We start from the raw sequence: 19,145 nt of genomic DNA, 5'->3' as shown, positions 1-19,145 counted from the left end.
CCCACCACCACCTGGATGCTGGCCAGGGCGGGGGTTCCCTCCCCTCCCTGGACCCATAAGGTCCCAGCTAGCTCTGGGCCTGTGAACCCCCGCGGAGCAGTGAGCCTCCTGTCCCTGGCGGTATTCAAGCGGCAGCCCCAGGCCCTCTGAGACTGGGGAGGGGAGAGGGGTCGGGCCTAAAAGGGCCTGGGGTCCGAGGCTAGGAGGCTGGAGGCTCCAGGAGGGCCCTTCCGGGGGCAGATGGCACCCCGCCCGCTCCCGCGTGATGCCTCAGTCTCCCCCTCCTTACAAGGGACTCAGGGTCAAGCCGAGCAAACACCTCTCCCCTCCCTTTCCCTGTCCCCTTCCCCTCCCCCTCCCCCTCGTGGGAAGGTTTGGCGCTTGCGCGGTGACGCCCCAGCAGGCCCCGCCCACGGCCCCGCCCCACGCCTGCCCAGTAGCGACCTGGGACCGTGGCTCAGCTTGGGGCGAGAAGGCTCCGCGTCCGTCTGTGGCCGCGTCTTTGTCCTCGTCCGTGAGCGGCAGAGGCCGCAGAGCGCCTGCTCATGGAGCCCCGGGGCCCGGCTCGGGCCGCGCTGCTGGGGCCGCTGTTGCTGCTGCTGCTGCCGCTGCTCCTGCCTCAGTCCGGGCCGGCCGTGTCCGCCCAGAGCGCGGCCACTAGTAAGAGGGCGCTCCGGGAGGGGGAGGGGAGGGGGAAAGCGGAAGGTGAGCTCACTGCGCCTGCGCGAGGGAGGAAGGGCGCGGAGGGGGGCAGGAGGCGAGCCCACTGCGCCTGCGCGAGGGAAGAAGGGAGGGGAAGCCGCGGCTCTTCCGGGGCACACTGCGCCTGTGCGGAGGGGGGCGGGGCAGGCCCACTGCTCCCCTTCCCCAGCTTGTAAGCTGGCCTGCCCTTCGGCTTTCCCCTGGTTTTTGTGTCTCTCCACCCCCCCCACGTCATTCCTCGATTTTGGGGGTGTCGAAGCGGGGATTACACGGAGTCTTTAGGGATGCCCCGAGTCTGCGAGTAAGGACCTAGGGAAGGAGTGGGCTGGTACGTGGCTGCTTCTGGGGGGTCCTTGTGCCCCCCCCGCCTGCCAGTGCTTCTGGGGGTTCTTGTGCCCCTCCCGCCTGCCAATGCTTCTGAGGGGTCCTTGTGCCACCCACCCACCCACCTGTCAGTGCTTCTGAGGGGTGGTCTTCCCCTGGACCTTCGGATGCCTTCAGGTGTTGCTTTTTCTGTCTCTGGGTCTGGTGTCAAACAGACTGTGTTGGGAGATCTCCTGGGAACTTGATGAAGGGACTTCTGCGTTCTCTTTAGGCCCTTCTTGATCAGTTAACCAGTAAGCACATGCCAAAGCAAAGCCAGTCCCTGCCCTCAGGGAGCTTACATTCTAAAAGGGGATCCCCTGTGGCCTTAGAGGGAGTGTGATGATTGCTGTCTGATTTGGAAGGCCTCCAGTGTAGTGCCTCAGGCCTTGGTCCTGGGCCCTGGAGACTCAGAGGTATGGACAGCAGGATGGGGAGGGTCCAAAAGGCCTTGGGGTCAAATCTCCCAAAGTGAAATGTGATGCCGTGGGGAGTCCAAGGTCACCTTGCAGCCCTAAAGTGAATATTCTCCTCATTTATGGAGAAGGGAAACTCCCAGAGCTAGGAAGTCTCTTAAGGTGAATCCAGGCCTTGCACTTTCCACTCTCCCACCCTGCCTCTCTCCATTGGCTTCACAGATTAGAAGCGTTTGGGGGCTTTTGGGGATACAGGGTGAGCAGCTAGAAGCTCTGTGATCTTAGGCTCAGGGCCCCAGGAGGCGTGGAGTGTTGTGAGGTTCAGCACCAGCGGCGACTGTCCTGCTGTCCTCTGCTTGTCTTGTGGAAGGGGCTTTGTCCCAGAGGGCAGAGCCTGCAGCAGGGCAGGGAAGAGGCCCAGGAGCTGTCTAGACTGGAGGCCGAGGGGAAACTCCTTTACGTCCTGAACCACCCAGAGGTGGGGGGCATTCAGAGTCAGGCTGACTGGGCAGTGGGCTCCTCCTGGCCAAGGGTGAGGACTCCAGAGGCTGACAAGGGAATGGGCTGCTCCTGGTTGAAGAGTTTGGATCAGGCCAGGGGGACGTGGGTTTTGTGTGACTTTACATATTTGTTACAAGAGCTTCGTTTTTGTTTCTGTTTTTGTTTTTGTTTTCACTAATGAGCGGGGTGGGGGGAGTAGATTTTGTTCATTGAGAAAAATAAGTCCTTCAGATACTTGCTGGTTTGGCTCCTCCAGAGTCAGCCGTGGACAAAGTGCTTCCCCTCTCTGGGCCTCAGTTTCCCCATCTGTAAAACAAAGGGGCCTGAATCTAGGATTCTGTGCAAGGCAGTGAAGGCCTTTGGTGTGTGTGCCGGTCCTTGGTGAGGGGAGCTGGTGTTGATTAAAAGGTCGTGCTGTTCCTCTGGTTCTTTCTGGTTGATGCATGATTGTGGTTGTTCTCCCCAGCTTGCTCCCAGAGCAGCAACCAGTCCTGCACCGAGTGCCTGAAGAACGTCTCGGTGAGTCCTGAGAGCGTGTCCCCAGGGCCCCTCTGACTGACCGAGGGAGGGGGCTTCAGCACTCCCCAGCTCCTTCCTCTCCTTCCCTCCCCCTGACACATGCTGTCTCATCAGGACATCTCTCGTCCCTCTCTGCCTGCTCCAGCCTCCACCATTCTCAGAAGCAGCATCCCATCTCCTGCCCCTGCCCCTTTGCATAGGCTGATCCCCCCTCGGTCAGCTGCTGGGGCCCTTTCCCCAAAAACCTCCATGTGTCCACATGCACGTAGTAAACACCCCCCCCCTTTCCTTTGAGAAATGCTGGTTGGTGGGGGGTGGGGGGGTGGTCAAGTCAGTCACTGTTGGGTTTTTGCCAGCTCTTGTCCCCTGCACCAGCTGGCTTCCTCTTTGAGATTTCAGTCGAGGTGATGAGACCTAACATAGGCATCAGAGGAGCCCGTTTGAATGACTGAGGCCCGTCTGGCTCTGGGGAGAGCATGGGGGAAAGGACAGCTTGATCTGATCATTCTTTGATGAGTGGGGCAGTAACAAGCCCCCAGGACCCTCAGGGTAGTCTTGTGACAAGGGCCAGGCCCACCAGTCCAGTTCTGCTGGACCCAGGCCAGATGTCTGTGCCAGTCCTAGAGCATCCATCCCAACATTGTTCATCTGCAAAGGTGCCAGCACACTGCAGACCTCTCCCCAGTGTCAGCCCAGAGCCTCTGTGAGGTGTAGGGAGGGACATTGAGGAAATGACTTTTTAAAAAATCCTATTATTCATTTATTTGTTTGTTTTGGTGAGGGCACTTGGGGTTAAGTGACTCGCCCAAAGTCACACAGCTAGTGAGTGTCATGTGTCTGAGGCCAGATTTGAACTCAGGTCCTCCTGACTCTAGGGCTGGTGCTTTATCCACTGCGCCACCTTGCTGCCCCAGGAAATGATTTTAAAAATAACCCTGTTGGTGCCATTTTTCTGTGTGCCCCAAACAGATGTCCCCTGAGTCTTTGATCCAGCTCAGCCCTCAGGCCTCTTGTTACGCTGATGATTCAGGTTTCCCACTCATTAATTGGTCTGCCAGAGGGGGGTGCTTCCTTCTCTCCTTTGGATGGGTGCCACCCTCTGCCTGGGGTTAGACAGGAGCAGAGGCCACCAGCCCCCTCTTGGGGCAGGTTGGGACCAGGCCTAATGTTCAGCCTCTGCTCTGAGACATCACTGACCCTCCCTACCCGCACCCGGACCTCCTCCAAGTCTTGGGTCCTCCTGCTTGACCAGAAGGAGCCTTTAGGCTTGTGTCCAAGCTGAAGTAACACTTGACTTTTGATTGATTCTCTCCCACTCACCACAATGGCTGAGAAAACCCAAGGTACCCCTGCCCTTCTTGTTCCCTCTTCACTCCTCTCTTCCCCTTTACCGATTCTCTGTTCCCCCCAGCGAGGTGTGGGGCTGGCAGGTGATTGGTGAAGGGCAGTAGGTACAGACATGGGCTCCATTTCAGGAGGAAGAACAGGAATGGAGGGGGCTGCCTGAGCGGGGCTGACCTCCTCGTGCTCAGGGAGGGGCCCCCTTGGTGGGTGGGCTGGCCTTACTGGGCCTCCCTGTCTCTGTTTTCCTCTTCTCCATCTCTTTTACCTGTGTGCTTCCTGCTCAGTAGAACCGATCAGCATTTATTAAACATTAAGAGCCCACAAGGCAAGGCCCAGACAGCCACCCTTCTCCCCTGGAGCACGCCTGTCAGTGTAGGGGAAGGAGGCCCGAGTGATGAGGGAGAGAGGGCAGGAGCTGTAGGCCTGGCCTGGTCCCGTTGTAGGATGCTTGGAGAGGAGACCTAGGGAATGAGGTGGGAGCTGGACTGTGAGGAGCGAGGTAGGAAGGAGACAGGCGAGGGGAGGGGCCTGTCCTGGGGCAGGGCATGGCGGAGTGATGCTCTGTCTCTCTGTTTTAGTGCTTTTGGTGCTACACTAACAATGCCTGCCTGGACTATCCCGTCAGGAAAATCCTGCCGCCCAGCTCCCTGTGTCCACTGAGTTCTGCCCGCTGGGGCGTGTGCTGGGGTAAGTCCTCCCCTTGTCTCTGTGCTTGGTGCATCTGCCTTTGCCTATGCTTCTGCAGTCATGTTCCCATTTAATGGATGAGGAAGCTAAGGCCTTGGGTCAGGAAGTCAGGAAGTGTGGGTGGAGTGGGGTCCTGCAGGTCTGAGGTCAGTCAGTAAACATTTATTAAGCACCTGCTTGTGCCATGCCCTGGGCTAAGTGCTGGGGGGACAAAAAGAGGCAAAAGACCATTCCTGCCTTCAGGGAGCTCATACTCTAATGGGGGGGACAATAAGCCTGCACAGCTTGTGGACAAGGTAAAGAGGGAATGGCCCTGGAATGAGGAGGGGCTGGGGAAGGCTTCCTATAGGAGGGAGGATTTTAACTGGGACTTGAAGGAAGCCAAGAAACTCAGTGGTCAGAGCAAGGGAGAGCATTGCAGGCCTGGAGAGGAGAGGTGGAGGGTCTTGTTCACGCAGCAGCTGGGAGGTTGGAGGCTGAATGGAAGAATGGCTGGAGTGGGGAGTGACTCAGGGTAGGCGGGAGGGATGGGGAGCTTGCACCAGGGCAGGGGCAGACGCAAAGGAGAGCAGGGGGCATGTTGGGGAGATGCTGCAGAGGTGACATCGGCAGGCCCTGGCGCCGTTTTGGTCCTGTGGGTAAGAGAGTGAGTAGTCTGGGATGGGCTCCTAGTTTGGGAGCCTGAGGGACTGGGAGGAGGGTATTGGTGAGTCCTGTTTTAGACACGCTGACTTTAAGCTGACTGCATGACGTCCAGTTTGGATGTCTGAAAGGCAGCTGGAGAGGCAAGACTGGAGGTCGGCAGAGAGTCTGGGGCAGGAAAGGTCAATCCGAGAACCGTCTGAATAGACCATTGTTAAATCCATGGGAGCTGGGGAGATCCCCGAGGAAAGCAGTCTGGAGGGAGAGGAGGCGGGGGCCCAGGACGGAACCTGAGGGACGCCTGTGGTTAGAGGCCATGATCAGGATGGGGATCCAGCAAAGGGGGCAGAGCAGCAGCGGTCAGAGAGGGAGGAGGAGAGCCAGGAGAGAGCATGCGGTGACCCACAGCCCCAGAGGGAGGAGAAGATCCAGGAGGAGAGAGACCCACAGCGTCCAGGGCTACAGAGGGGTCGAGGAGAATGAGGACCGAGGAAAGGCCACTGAGAGATCACCGGTCACTCTGCAGGGGGCAGAGGAACGAAGGGCCAGAAGCCAGACTGTACGGGGTTAAGAAGAAAGGGAGAGGAAAGAGAGTGGAGGCAGCTGGTGTAGATGGGCTTTTGGAGGAGTTTGCCCACAAAGGGCAGAAGAGATTGTGGGACCAGAGTTATCGGGGCGGAAGGGTGAAGTGAGGCTTTGCTCAGGATGGGGGAGACATGGGCCTGTTTGTAGGCAGGAGGGAGGGAGCCAGTGGAGATGGAGAGATGGGAGAAAAGTGAGGGAGGGGGGATGCCAGGGGGCTATCTGTTGGCAGAGACAGGATGGAAAGGATCACTTGGTCAAGTAGAGGCCGCCTCCTCATGGGAGAGGGGGCGGGGAAGGTGAATGGCCACGTCCTCAGCTGAGAGGGTAGGAGATGGTAGAGTTGGGGGTCCCCTTGTAGTTGTCTGACAGCCACAGGGCTTCATCTCCTGAATCTCTGAACTTCCTGGTTGCTCAGAGTGACATCTGTGGCTCTTGGATCAGAAGCTTTTGGAAGGGTCTCCCCTTGGCTTGTCCTCAGCCTTGTCCCAATGTTGCTGGGTGCACAGAGAAGATGAGGGCCAGGGCTCTCATCTAGGTGCCCAGAGTGGTGCCAGGCAGAGACAGTCTTCCTGCCCTCCAGAACTTTCGTCTTCATGAGACCACTCTGAGTATCAGGAGATGGCAGGTACCTGTCTTATGTAGGCTCACTGGAAAGGTCTGGAGAGGAAAGGAAGGCGAATTCACACGGGTCTCCTTCCCCCTGCATGAGGCCCTGGACCCCAGGAAGACAGCTGCGGCAGGGGGACGGTCAGGCCTTGGTGCCCACCAGGCACACGATCCTGTGGGATTTACTGGCTTGCTGTCCTTGCCACAAAGTTGTGCCTCTGCCGCCTTTTCCTTTCCTGAAAGGGGAGAAGCTAAGGGGCTGCCTCTGGCCCACAGGGAAAAGCTGCCCGGATGTTTCCTAGCCACTGAGTCCAGTTGAAGCTGGCAGGTCATCAGCCTCAGGGTTACGTGAACTTGGGATTGTGTAGGAAGGACAAGTTTGGATGGAGGAAGGGAAGGGAAAAGACCAAGTAAGCAAGTAAGGCTGCATGGAAAACCCCCAGCCAAGGAAGATAACCCTGGAGGAGGGAAAGGATGCCCCTGGAGATGAGCCGTCACCTTGCACTCTTCCCTGTCCTTTGGAAGAAGGGGAGGTTGTTCTGAATAGAGCCCTGCACAAACTCCCAGAAGTGCGGAGGAAGAAAGGCCAGGCCCAGTGGCCCGTTGTGGGGTGCCAGGCTGGCTAAACCCAGGCCTAGGGCCATGGGCAGTTTCTTCCTTGATTCCCTGGTCAGAGCCCACACGTCTGCATTCATTTCAACTCGGAGAGCCCTGCAGGGGGGGTCTGGGGCAATGCCAATGCTGGCCTGCAGGGATGCCAGGGGTGTGAAAAGTTGGAAGATAGAAGGAGGTGAAGGACCAGTCCTAGAGAAGCACTACAGAAGTGGGCCCAGGCCCGGAGGAGCCGAGTCTAGCGGTGGGCCCTGGGCACCATGCCCTCTGCCTCCCTGGGGAAGGAACAGGATCAGAGATGCCCTAGTCAGAGTTGATGAGGATCTCTTACTTTGCCTCTGCTTTCTCTGCCAAGAACAGTCTTTCACCTAGCAGAGGTGGAACCGAATAGTTGACAGCTCACCTGAGCAGCCCCTGATGAGGGAGATTCAGGCCCGAGCATGAAAGAAACGCTTCTTCCGTCCCCTCCCCTCCCCGACTGTCTCCCACTGACGACTGTGATGAAAGGCCCCTGAGTCCTGCCTTCAGCTCTTCCTAATCCTGCACACAACTTGCCCGCTTCATTATGTCAGCACCCACATGAATTATTGCAGTCATCCTCAGGTTGGACTAGCCTGGGGTCAGGCTCGTCCCCGGGAGATACTTAGGATATACCATCGGCCATGATGGACCGCTGGATGTGAGCCAGAGGGTCAGGAGAAGGGGCGAGGATGCCGGGGCGGATTCAGCTGAGAAGAGCTGCCCTGCCTCGAGCGTCCGTCATGGTCCACAGGCAGGCCTCAGAGGCATCCAGAGCTCCTCGGGCCGTGAGGAAGTGATGTCCACAGCCTGAGCTGACCCAGTCTCAAGGACGGCTTCCAAATCTTTTAAGGAAAAACTAGCTCCCCTTGCGTAGGCATCCACTGGACGCTGGCCCATGCGGTGTGTGCCTCAGCTGAGTCTGCCTCATCTTTGACTGTGGAGTGAGTGGAGCTGGGCCCTGCTCTCCTGAGAGTCCCCAGGGGATCTAGTTTCACACTGGCCACTTGTCTCCCTGGATGCTCTGCTCAGGTCCTGGAGAGAGCTGCTCGCCTCCCCTTGCAGCGGCAGCAGTGACCAGGACCGGGGGCGAGAGGGCAGAAGGAAAGGCAGCAAGGATGGCATTGGCACGGTGGTGGTGGTGGTGGGTAGAGGCTTCTCCGTGGTACAGTGGGCAAAGCGCTGAGTGTAGGGTCTTGAAGATTTGAGCGCAAATCTAGTTTCAGATGCTGGCTGCTTAACCCTAGGCCAGTCATTTAACCAATCCTGTATGCCTTGGTTTCCTCAAAATGGGGATCATCATAGGGCCCGCCTCCAGTTAGTAGGCGCTTGAGAAAGGCCAGTTGCTCCTTTGCTCTGTGAGATGGTCAAGGGAGGCTGGTGAAGCCTGGCCAGAGCCCAACTCTGAGGTGGCCAGTGCTGTGCTCCAGAGGGAGTGATGAACAGCCAGAGGAGGTTGTGTTCCCTTGGCCGGCCAGCATGGCTTGAGTTACTTCAGAAATGAAGACAGAAAACATCAACTTTTTAAGAAGCTGTCTTTCCAAACCTGACCATCCTCTTCCCCTTTTCCCAGCACCCTCGCCCTTCTCCTCTCCTCCCACCTAACCCCATCCCTGCACTGCTGCTGACCCGCCCAGCACCACCTCCGAACCACCTGTCCAGAGCCACCCTTCTTACACCCAGGGGTTTGCATCGTGCCCCTGACAGATAGATGTCCCCTGAGGCCCTCCCGCTTGTTTCCATCCCTTCAGGCTTCCTCTTGTCCAAGAAACCAGTTCTGACTGGTGAAGGTCGGGCCGTGACTTGGCGCCGTTTGTACCTGTCCCTGTGCTTTGACTCCCGGGGAGCGCTTACCAGGCGAGGGCGGCGCTGTTCTCTTTGGCCTTTGTGCCTGTCCCTCATCACGTCCAGTACAGTTTGTGTGTACATGGAGGTCTCAGTCTGTGCTGCTTGTTGGAGGAATGACGGTTGGATGGAGTCTGTGGGTGAATGAATGCCTACCCTGTGGGCCTGGCGCAGGTGGCAGGTGAAAGCGTTGCCTTTCTTGGGCGCTTCCTCTAATGGCGCCTTCCCAGCGGCGTCTCTGCCCTGAGGAGTAGCTCTGCTCAGCGGGTGTTCATGGAGCAGCCAAGGCTCTTGTGGACGATCTGTGTGCTGCCCCAGGAATGTTCAGGGAGCCGCTGTCCCACGTACTGTATTTGGACCCCTGAAGACTGGAGAGCGAAAGGTTCATTTAGCCTGTTCACTTTTGAGAAGCAGCCAGGGCTCGGAGTCAGCTTCACCAGCTAGTTAGTACCTGGTGCAGTAGTTCCAACCTGCCATCGTGCTGGGTTCTTTTGTGTTGGTTTGTTGTTGTTGGTTTTTTTTTTTTTTTGGTTAGGCAGTTGGGGTTGAGTGACTTGCCCAGGGTCACACAGCTAATAAGTATTATGTGTCTGAGGCCAAATTTGAACTCGGGTCCTCCTGAATCCGGGGCCGGTGCTCTATCCACTGCACCACCTAGCTGCCCCTTGCTGGGTTCTTTTGTGAACCAGATTTTTCTCCTGATTCTTCTTTCAGAGCAGAAAGGCTTTTGGAATGTACACTTTCCATGTTCGTTTTAGTCTTCAGGCGAATTAATTGTTGTCAGAGTTTTGTAAAACTTTATACAAGTTGCTGGAACTGTTTAGATGTGGAATATAAAAGGGATAATTCAGCCTCTTTTCTGAGCCCCTCTTCTGATTGGGCCCAATCCTCGGGGGGATTCAGAGAATCGATTAAGCCGGGACAGAGTTTTCAGTCTTCCCGTGGCCTCGCCCCAATCGGACCACATTTCATGTATGAACCTGCTGGGGCGGGGGGAGCAGGGAAGAGGGTTTCTCAGCAGCATCTGTACCTGCCTGGGCCCTAAACCCAAGCACTTGGGAGCTTCTGTGATGAGGGGGGTCTGCAGTCAGCCAGGGTGTACCCTCTAATCTTCCACATCTACATTTCTAGGCCATCTTAGGAGAGTCAGTTCTGCTTTTCAGAGGGAGAGCAGGTACTGGTGGCTGCGTCATCCCTTGTCCCGATGCCCTTTTGCTGAGATCTGGCCACTGCATGAGCCTGGTGTGAGGCCCTTCATTTATTTCCCCTTCAGGGACTTGCCTCCTGTCTCTGCTCTATTCCCTTCCCCATCCATCCATGCCTGGGGGCAGATGGGACCCTGGCCAAGAAACCTATCCCAGCATGAAACTGAGCTGCAGGCTGAGCCACTGCGGCTAAGGGCATGTTTCTCAGGGGAAGTGGCTTTTTGAGCAAATCTGGGCCCTGAAGGAGACTCTGTGTGTGTGTGTGTGTGTGCGCGCGCGCATGCACATGTGACCGTAGGGTCTTTGAACACTTCCTAATCTGCCTGACCCTGAGCTCACCAGCCCCTTCTCTGCTTGCCCCGGGTGTCAGGCAGCCCTCCATACAGATACTCTGCCAGGCTCTGGGCTCCCCCAAGCCAGACATATGTAACTGTGGGACCAGATGGATGGCTGGAGACAGAAATGGCCACCTTGGGGGTGGGTGTGTGATGAGCTCAGTGCGGGGCTTGCTGGTAAGACCACCAGGGCAGAGTTCTCTAAGGCAGCTGGAGCTGGGATGAATAGCAGCAAGTATGGGTTTGCCGAGAGAGGCGATTGTCGAGGCCTGGAGAGTCATGGAGGCCAGGGAAAGCCTCAGGCCAGACACCTGCCTCCTGAGGGGTTGGCAGGGAGGTGAGGACATAGGGAAAGAAGAAGCTGGTGGCCAGAGTCTGTCCCGATGGGGGCCTGGATCCCGAGCTGCTGCTGTCTGACCTGGCCCTTTCATTTTTACAGAGAGGGAAACTGAGGCCAGAGAGGCAATTGGCCCGAGGCCATTCAGGCAGTCACCTGGAAAGAGGGAGAGGAGTCCTGGGGCTAGTTCCTTTTCTCAGAGTGTGGGGTCCACCTCGGAGTGAGCAAAGAACAGCCCCACGGACTCATTTAACCTCAGGGGCCTAGGTTTCTGCTCTCAGCCTTGTCCGTGGTCCTGAGCACCTGAGTGCTCTGGGCTTCCATCCAGGGAGCAGGTGGCCATTAGAAGGGCTGTGCAGATGCAGCCTTTCCTAAAGGCCCCAGGCCTTTCCTGTGTGGCTCTGTGCCCTTCATCGGAAGCTGTTACTTCCTGGATTAACAGCAAAAGTGTGAATGATCTGTGTCCAGAGGGGATCGGCCACACTTTAAAACCTGATTCGGATTCAGAGAACAAATTGTTTAAACTGTTCTGTAAAGGAATAAGGCCTGGAGGCCCTGAAGTCAGGAGGACCCGAGTTCAAATCTGGCCTCAGATTGAACACTCGACACTAGCTGTGTGACCCTGGGCGAGTCACTTAACTCCAGTTGCCTTTAAAAAAAAGAAAAAAGAAATGAGGTAAAATGAATGGCTACAACAAAAAAGAAACAAAATAAAAACCATAAAACAATAAACTGCACACTTGTGTTTTTTTGTTTTTTAAAGAGAATTGGCATATTACCAGCCAGGGAGTACCACGTGTGCACAGAGCTCTGACCTGGAGGCGGGAAGACCCGAGTTCAAATCCAGCCTCAGACACTTCATAGCCATGTGACTGGGCCAGTCACTTCCGTTTGTCTAAATTTCTTGAACTGTGAAATGAGGAGAATAATAGCACAGTCTCTCCAGGTTGTTGTGAGGATCAAATGAGATAATCCTTGTAGTAAGTGCTATAGAAATGGTAGCGGCTGTCATTATCGCTGACTCTCCTTTCCCCTCCCCCACATGTTGTAGAGTAGCAGTGGCAGAGACGTTCCTCGAGTGCTTTGCTTTGTGCACCCCTTCACCTCTCAGTCTCTCCGGGTTCTATGAATATTGTCACCCCCATTTTGCAGGTAGGAAACCGAGGTTCAGGGGAGACCCCGGATTTGAACCCTGCTGCTCTGCCTCTAAATGCAGTGTTCTTTCCACTGTGCCCCCTGCCTCTTATAAAATAGTGTAGATTGGAGACACCCAGGAAGGTGTAATTTTGGTCACGCTAATTTGCATGGGCTGGCGTTTGTGTGAAAAGAGGGCTTCCTTGTGGGTAATGGGCAAACCTCAGCCTAGGAGGAGATGCTGTTCTGCACCTTGTAGACACTTGCCATACAACGGATTCATCCTGGTAGACAGACTCAGAAGGGGGTTTTGCTGACTTCATTTATTTCAAGGAAAATCCTATTTCCTTCATGAGGTCTCCAGGGAAGAATTTTCTTTCCATAGCATATGGAGTTGCCAGAAAAGGGGGTGGCCTGAGGAAACCAGCTGGGGGACTTCCCCCTCCAACTGCTAGATCCCTAGTTGGGCCAGATTCTGTGTCCCTTGTGCCCCTCCCTAAGACCCCTAGGATCTCCCTCTCTGGGCTGATAGCCTTGTGCCTGAAAACCCAGGTACCAACTCTGATATCAGCCTGGAGGGATAGGCGGGAGCAGGTGGGGAGGGCTTTAAATGCCACGGAGCTTTGTCTTTTATCCTGGAGACAAGGTGGAGCTGGTCTAGCTCTGAACCACAGGGAAGCGGCATGGGCAGTCCCTCTGCTTGGGGTGTCTGGAGAGGGGAGAGATGGATTGGAAGACTCTTAATAGCAGAGGTCAGGAGCAGGTAGCCACACGAGGAGAGGAGACCTTGTGGGGATTGTCTTGACGACGCTTGGCGCCTGACTGGTTTGAGAGAGAAAGGCCAGTGACCTTCAACAAAAAGGGATGTCCAAAAGAAGGGTAAAGATCTTTTTGGGGAAAGATAATGAATTTAGTTTCAGACATGTTGCATTCGGGATGCCTTTGTGACATCTAGCTAGAAATGTCTTGAGAGAAGAGGGCTGGGGTCTTCCACATTGAACCCAGGGAAGCTTGCCTGGTGACCAGGCGGCAGTGTAGAAAGCACGGGGCCCAGGCCAGAGTTCTTGGGCATACCCACAGGTCAGGGATGTGGCATCCTGATGTTTTGGCAAAGGACAGTGAGGACCAGCCAGGCAAGGGAGTTCTTAGGAGCAGAAGACTTGACAAGGATGAAGACTGGGAAAAGACCATCGGACTTGGCGGTACCTTTGGGGAGAGCTGCTTTGGTCAAGCGCCAAGGCCAGATGCCAGCTTGCAGGGGGCTGCTCCACGAGTCTGAGGAGATGATGGCGTCTGGTGAGCTCCCGCAGAGGGAGGGGGAGGGAAGGAGCAGTTGGTCCTGCAGAGAGGAGAGCTGACAGGAGAGGCCTGGGCAGCAAGGACATCCGATGTCTCCAAGGTTGGTTCCATTCACACTACCTTGGGGCCAGTTTCACTTTACCCATCCTTATGTCCACAGTGAATTTTGAAGCCCTGATCATTGCCATGTCAGTGGTGGGAGGCGCCCTCATCCTGGGCATCACCATCTGTTGCTGCTGCTGCTGTAGGAAAAAGAGGAACCACAGGTGAGTGTTGGAGGGCATGTGGGGCAGGGGCCAGGCTGTGGCCACTGACCAGTGACCGACTCTCTCTCTTGATTTCAGCAGGTCAGACAAGGAGGAAGAGCGTGCTGCTAGAGAGAGAGAGGAGAGGAAAGTACGGCAAGAGGAAAGGTGAGGGGGGCCGTGACTCAGGGACAGAGTACCCCAGGTTGGGCTCCCATAGTACCACGGGCGGCTCTCATTCTGACATTGGCCTCTGTGCCAAGATTTGTGCTGAATAATTCACTTCTCTTTAGCCTCCAGTATTTGTAAGGACCTGTCCCTTGCCCCGGAGCCCAAGGCCCACACTGAGAAGAGGGTCCAGTCAGCTGCCAGGATCCTGCAGGCTGAGGGGCATGGGTCCAGGAAAGGGGGAGCTGGCAAGACTTGCTAGGGAGAATGTTGTAGGAAGTGAGCCTCGAAGGAAAACCAGGACGCAGGCACTTAGAGCCAGCGTCCAGCCTGGGAGTGCCCAGAGGCCGTCTGCCTTCTGTCTTGGAGGCTTTGGACAGCGGCTGGGGGATCCTTAGCTGGACTTGGGACACTTTGTAGAGGAGATGCCAGCCCTGAGGCTCTCATGGAGCTGACGAAGGCCTGACCTAGCATCTTCTAGACCAGACAGCTGACCAGAAGAAAGGCGGGGGTGACACGCCTGGAGCCTGGGCGACATGAGCTGAGAGCCCCATCGGTCAGATGGGATGAGATCCCCAGCCATCCTGGTCTGATCATCCTGGCGGTGCTCGCTCGCAGCTGTGATTGCTGTCTCTCTTCCCTATTCATTGGACATTCAGAAACTCAAGTCTTGGGGCTCTTGGTGAAACAGAGGCCCCTTTTTAAGGGGTGCTGGGCAGCGAGCAGTCAGGGAGGTGTCCACCGCGGCAGGCCTGCTTGGGCCAAGGGAGACGGGAGGCCCTGGGGGAGGGGATCTGCTCCCCTAGCTTGGGCAGGTGTATGCATCCCTTTTCCTTCCTTTTGCAGGAGAGCAGAGATGAAGTCCAGACATGAAGAAATCAGAAAAAAATACGGTGAGACCCACTTTATGTTTGTCTGTTGTCTGTTAATTCACGTGTATCTTAAGAGTCAGTGCCCTATGACTAACTATGGTGAGCCCTCTGTGGAGTGCTGCTGGGGCTTGGGAACATTTTCCCACTGGCCCCATCTGGGCTCAGAAATGTTTCCTCACTGGCCCCGTCCAGGCTTGGAAACATCTCCCCACCTGGCCCCATCTGGGCTGGGAAATATCTCCCCAATGGGCCATGTGTGGGCTGAAGAATGTCTGCCCACGGCTCCATCTGGGCTCAGAAACATCTGTCTTCCTATCTGGGCCCCATCTGGGCTGGGGAACGTCACCACTGAGCCCCGTCTGGGCTGAGGAGCATCTTTGTCTCACCATCTGGGACCTGTCTGGGCAGCTCTAGCTCTGAGTTAAGCGAGATGAGGCCCTGGTTCCCGGTCCCTGGGCCATCCATATTTGGGCAGCTCTCAGACATGCTCCTTCAACTTCCTCACAACTTCCCGCCATGTGACAGGGCACAGAGCCAGGTCCTTGTCCCTTCTCCCCTTGGCTTCCTCCAGCCCTGCTCCTTCTCTTCTCACCCCCCCCCCATAGAGGTCCCACCTGGAAGTCACAGTTGTCTGCTCATGCCCCAGAAGGGTGGCATGGATATCCCACAAGTGCTGCTCATCCCATGGTCAAAGTGACTAGACTTTTTTTTTGTATTTCTGAGGTGATTTCTGACAACGTTCAGTGTAAGAGATAACGGTACTTGCCAGATCACATTGCCACATTCCTATGTTACAAATAAGTGCACAAGTTACAAAAAGTAGCTGAGTATGTTTTGGAGGACAAATGTCTGGCAACAAAACAATTCGGTTTGTTCCTTGTAACTGGTAGCTTCTAGGACAGCCATTTCCCATTGACTCCCTGCCATATCTGCCCCCCGGGACCACTCCAAACCTCTTCCTTTCTCTTCACAATAGGAACCACAGGAAAGAAGGGGAAAAGAAAGAGCAAATAGTTTGCTTCAATCTGCTTTCAGACTCCATAGTTCTTTCTTTGGATGTGGATAGCATTTTCCGTCATGAGTCTTTTGGAGACATCTAAGGTCCTTGCATTGCTGAGAGCTAAGTCTATCAGAGTGGGTCATCGCACCACAAAATTGATCTGTGACTGTGTATGGTGTTCTCTTGGTTCTGCTCCCTTCACTCAGCATCAGTCCATACAAGCCTTTCCAGGTTTTTCCAAAGTCCACCTGCTCATCATTTCTTATAGCATGATAGTATTCCATTATACCACAGCTTGTTCAGCCATTCCCCAATTGATGGGCATCCCCTCAGTTTCCAGTTCTTGGCCACCACAGAAATTCGAGCTGCTGTAAATATTTTTGTACATGTGGGTCCTTTTCCTATCTTTATGATCTCTTTGGGATACAGCCCTAGAAGTGCTCTTGCTGGGTCAAAGGGTATGCACAGTTTTATAGCCCTTTGGGCATAGTTCCAAATTGCTCTCCAGAATGGTTGGATCAGTTCACAACTCCATCAACAATGCATCAGTGTCCCAGTTTTCCCACATCTCCAATATTTTTCGTTTTCCTGTTTTGTCATGTTGTCCAGTCTGATAAGTCTGATGTGGTACCTCAGAGTCATTTTAATCTGCATTTCTCTAATCAGTAGTGATGAGTGACTAAACTTTTCAAGACTGTGGTCTCCTTTATTCCTTAGCTCACTCACTTTCCTCCATCTTGTGTATGTTTGTGGGCGGTCATATTTTGGTGTTAAACTTTCTGGGAAATGAGAATTGTGTGGCCCTTGCCTTCATTCCTTCCTAATCTTGCTCATTCTTTCTCCACCATTTTTTCCCATGGTTGAAATTGACTTGTCTGCATGCTGGGTGCAAGATGGCAGCATTTCCAGGCTGGATGTGAATCCATTGGGATTCTCTACCCCTTGCTCCTGGTCTTCCTTTGCTCCCTCAGTGTAGAACTGATCTAGACGTGCAGGCTGGCTCACTTGGACCGGAGGGTCCAATAGAGTTGGCAGGAGACTCAAGAGACATGTCTTATTTCATACCATCATGTGTGAATCTGTTGATGAGTCTAGGCAGGGGCCCAGAAACCAGCAGGAAAAGCCCATGGTCTGGGAGATAGCAGTTGGTTTACCTGGAGTGGGCCAGACAGCTGTCAAGGGCAGGGCCCTGGGCTTGTTTGGCCTCATCTTCTCTGCCCCCCTCCAGCACCTAGAACTCCATATGGCCCTTTTGGCCATGGATCCATGTCTGCTCCCTTGTCAGGGAAGCAGGACCATGCTCCCACTCTTCCCTAAGGAGGGATGCTGGGCACCCCAAGGCAGGGCAGGGCAGTCCTTGTCTGTGGTGGCCAGAAGGGAGGAACAGGAGAAACTTGGGCAAAATGATCCAATTAGTGGGCAAGAAAAATGCCCGCTGAAGGAGGAGAGGTGGCTGTGGTGGCTTGGGGAATAGTTCCCCCCCACAGTCTTCTGTTTTCCTTTCTGTGAGCATCAGATTCTGAGCTTAGGAGCCAGATTTGGACCTCTTCCTGAATCTGGCATGGGACATGTCCTCTTCAGGGCGTGTGTTAGCTTGGTCAGGCCCATCTCGTCTGTGGAAGGTACCACGTCTAGGCATGCAGGTAGGGAGAACTCACAGTTGGCCTTTCCAAAAGGTCAACTTTTTCTTAAAAAAGACATGTTACAATAGGCGTGACCAAGCAGAGTAATCTGGGTGCTTTCAGTTTCCCATTTGGTGAATTGATTGTCATTTTAATCTTTTATTTTCAGGGCTGTTTAAAGAACAGAACCCTTACGCTAGATTCGAGAACTAGCCCTCTGTGGAGCTCCCTGCTGGCCGCAGGCGGCCGAACCTCCTCCAAGGGAACGTGGCTGCTCAGAGGAATCCTGCTTCCATTTCACATGGTCAGAAATCACATCCACATCTTCCCTTAATCCGATGCTTTCAGTAAAGAGCCTTATGTTCAAATGAGACCCTCTCTAATCCCTGATGAATTATTCTGGCAAGAGAAGCCCTTCTCCTGGGCCTGATGGAGGCGTCTTGGCTCCCAGTCAGTGTTCCTGAGGACCAAGACTGGAAGCCGTCCTCCCCCTTGTCCTCTGGGCTCAGCTGCATGCAGGAGGGGTGAGGCTGGGGGTCACCGCTGCTCTCAGCTGGCCTGCCTTGCCCCTCCCAAGTCATCCTCTGTCCTGTGCCTTGAGTATTGTTTTTTTATTTCAAACAGAGGCCTTGGTTCTGGCTGAAGTATGTAGTCACCCTTTCCATTTCATCCTTCATGACCAGACACCCATTGAAATGTGCACCGTGATTGAGAGTGCTCTGGGAAATTGTCTCATGTGCATCCCCAGAAACCACAGCCTGCGGGCTTGGGGTTATTTACTTTTCTGAAGTACGGTGGAAAGATGGCTTTGGAAAAGTCAACCAGAATTACAGAAGATTTTTAAGTATCCTGGATATTTTTTTTCTTTTGTTTTTAAGAAATTCAGTTAAATTTCCCCGGCTTTGAGAACAGCAACTGCTCCCTTGGAGTCCCAGTGACAAAAGCCAGTGCCTTCTCCAGAGGCGTGAGGTCTGCTCCTGCCTGGGGAGTGGAGCTGACCTGGGGTCTCTGGGAAGGGGCAGATAAGCAGGGGTTCCCAAGGCCGCCCACTCATCACGTTCTGAGTGGCTGCTCACATCTCTCTGAGGGGTGGAGTGGAATGTGGCCCACATCTGGGGAGGAGCGCCGGCCTTGCTCCTTTCCGTGCTGAGCAGGGTGGCAGCCCGTCGAGGCCAGACTGGGCATGGGAAGGTCAGAGCAGAGCATCCCGTTCTGTGGAGAAGGTAGAGGAGGCGCCCCCCAAAGCTAGCATTTAGTGTGACCCAAAGCCATTCTTAGTCTTCAGCAAGTTGGAAAGTTACCTTTGCACTCTTTTTAAAAACACTTTTTAATGATGTATGTAATGGCCTTACTGTGAATTAACCTTTCTACACTGAAAATCTTGGCTGTCAAGAAGCTCTTTGGCGTGAATCTTCTCTAAATTACCCGGGCCACCAAGGAAGGAGCTCAAGTAGGGGTGGGGAAGGGGCTTCCAGAGAAGCCTGTGATTAGCTGACTGCCTAGCACCATGTTAGTGTGGGCAGGCAGGGCATGGCAAGAAGAACTGACCTTGGACGGCCTAGCAAGTATCACTGTGATTACTGGCATGCATTTAACCCTTTCTTACCTAGAGGAGCCCAGATTTTTAAAGTGTGTCTGCTATATTTCTATTCTGTTTCTGTACCAAGACCAGCCTGTAGCCACAGGCTAATATCCTCACCCTTGTGAGTGCCTTAAATTTTGAGAATTTCAAATAAAAGGATTTATTATAATTTTGTGTTACCTGTGATGGGTTCTGTATTGTAAGTGTATGTACCTGTAATTAATCCCTGGACAGTGAGAGTAATAGTCCACACAGAGGGGCCAGGAAGCCCCCAGGTCCAGAACATATGTGTGCAGTAGAGTGTGTCTGGTGTGGAGGTGACCCTGGCCAGGACAGCCAGACTTTGGATCCAGCCTGGCAGCAGCACCCAGTTTAACAGGGGAGACAGGAAAGGTCAGCCCCAGGCCCTGCCCTCCAGGTGCTTCTGGTCTAAAGGGGGAGATGGTTCACAAGAAGGAGACCCTGGGTGGGTGGGAGGCCAGGAGCCCAGTTGTGGGAAGGAGAGC

General features: G+C 54.6%; 1 protein-coding gene across 3 annotated transcripts; it reads left to right on the top strand.

Moving 5' to 3' along the window:
- Positions 1–417: 417 nt before the first annotated feature.
- PTTG1IP (PTTG1 interacting protein) lies at positions 418–18,808 on the top strand. Of its 3 annotated transcripts, none has more exons than XM_078154585.1 (7): positions 423–660; positions 2,449–2,501; positions 4,424–4,532; positions 13,311–13,416; positions 13,498–13,563; positions 14,410–14,456; positions 17,227–18,808. In XM_078154585.1, exons 1-7 carry the CDS (start codon positions 546–548, stop codon positions 17,268–17,270), a joined length of 540 nt encoding a protein of 179 aa, XP_078010711.1. In that variant the 5' UTR covers positions 423–545; the 3' UTR covers positions 17,271–18,808. The 3 variants fall into 3 exon arrangements, with proteins under 3 accessions (XP_078010709.1, XP_078010711.1, XP_078010710.1); XM_078154584.1 differs by having other exon boundaries at positions 13,495–13,563; XM_078154583.1 differs by lacking the exons at positions 13,311–13,416; positions 13,498–13,563; positions 14,410–14,456; positions 17,227–18,808 and adding an exon at positions 12,932–13,304 and having other exon boundaries at positions 418–660.
- The last annotated feature ends 337 nt before the right edge of the window (positions 18,809–19,145 follow it).

This window comes from Phascolarctos cinereus, unplaced genomic scaffold, assembly GCF_003287225.1.
Source record: "Phascolarctos cinereus isolate Bilbo 61053 unplaced genomic scaffold, phaCin_HiC Scaffold_5;HRSCAF=322, whole genome shotgun sequence".
NCBI lineage: Eukaryota > Metazoa > Chordata > Mammalia > Diprotodontia > Phascolarctidae > Phascolarctos > Phascolarctos cinereus.
The sequence above is the reverse complement of the archived record's forward strand: the minus strand, read 5'-3'. Positions and strand labels throughout refer to the sequence as shown.

Coding starts and splice junctions, on each gene's coding strand:
- PTTG1IP (XM_078154583.1), top strand. CDS start 546: ATGGAGCCCCGGGGCCCGGCTCGGGCCGCGCTGCTGGGGCCGCTGTTG. Junction 661..2,448: donor CGCCCAGAGCGCGGCCACTA/GTAAGAGGGCGC, acceptor TGTTCTCCCCAG/CTTGCTCCCAGAGCAGCAAC. Junction 4,533..12,931: donor CCGCTGGGGCGTGTGCTGGG/GTAAGTCCTCCC, acceptor GCATACCCACAG/GTCAGGGATGTGGCATCCTG.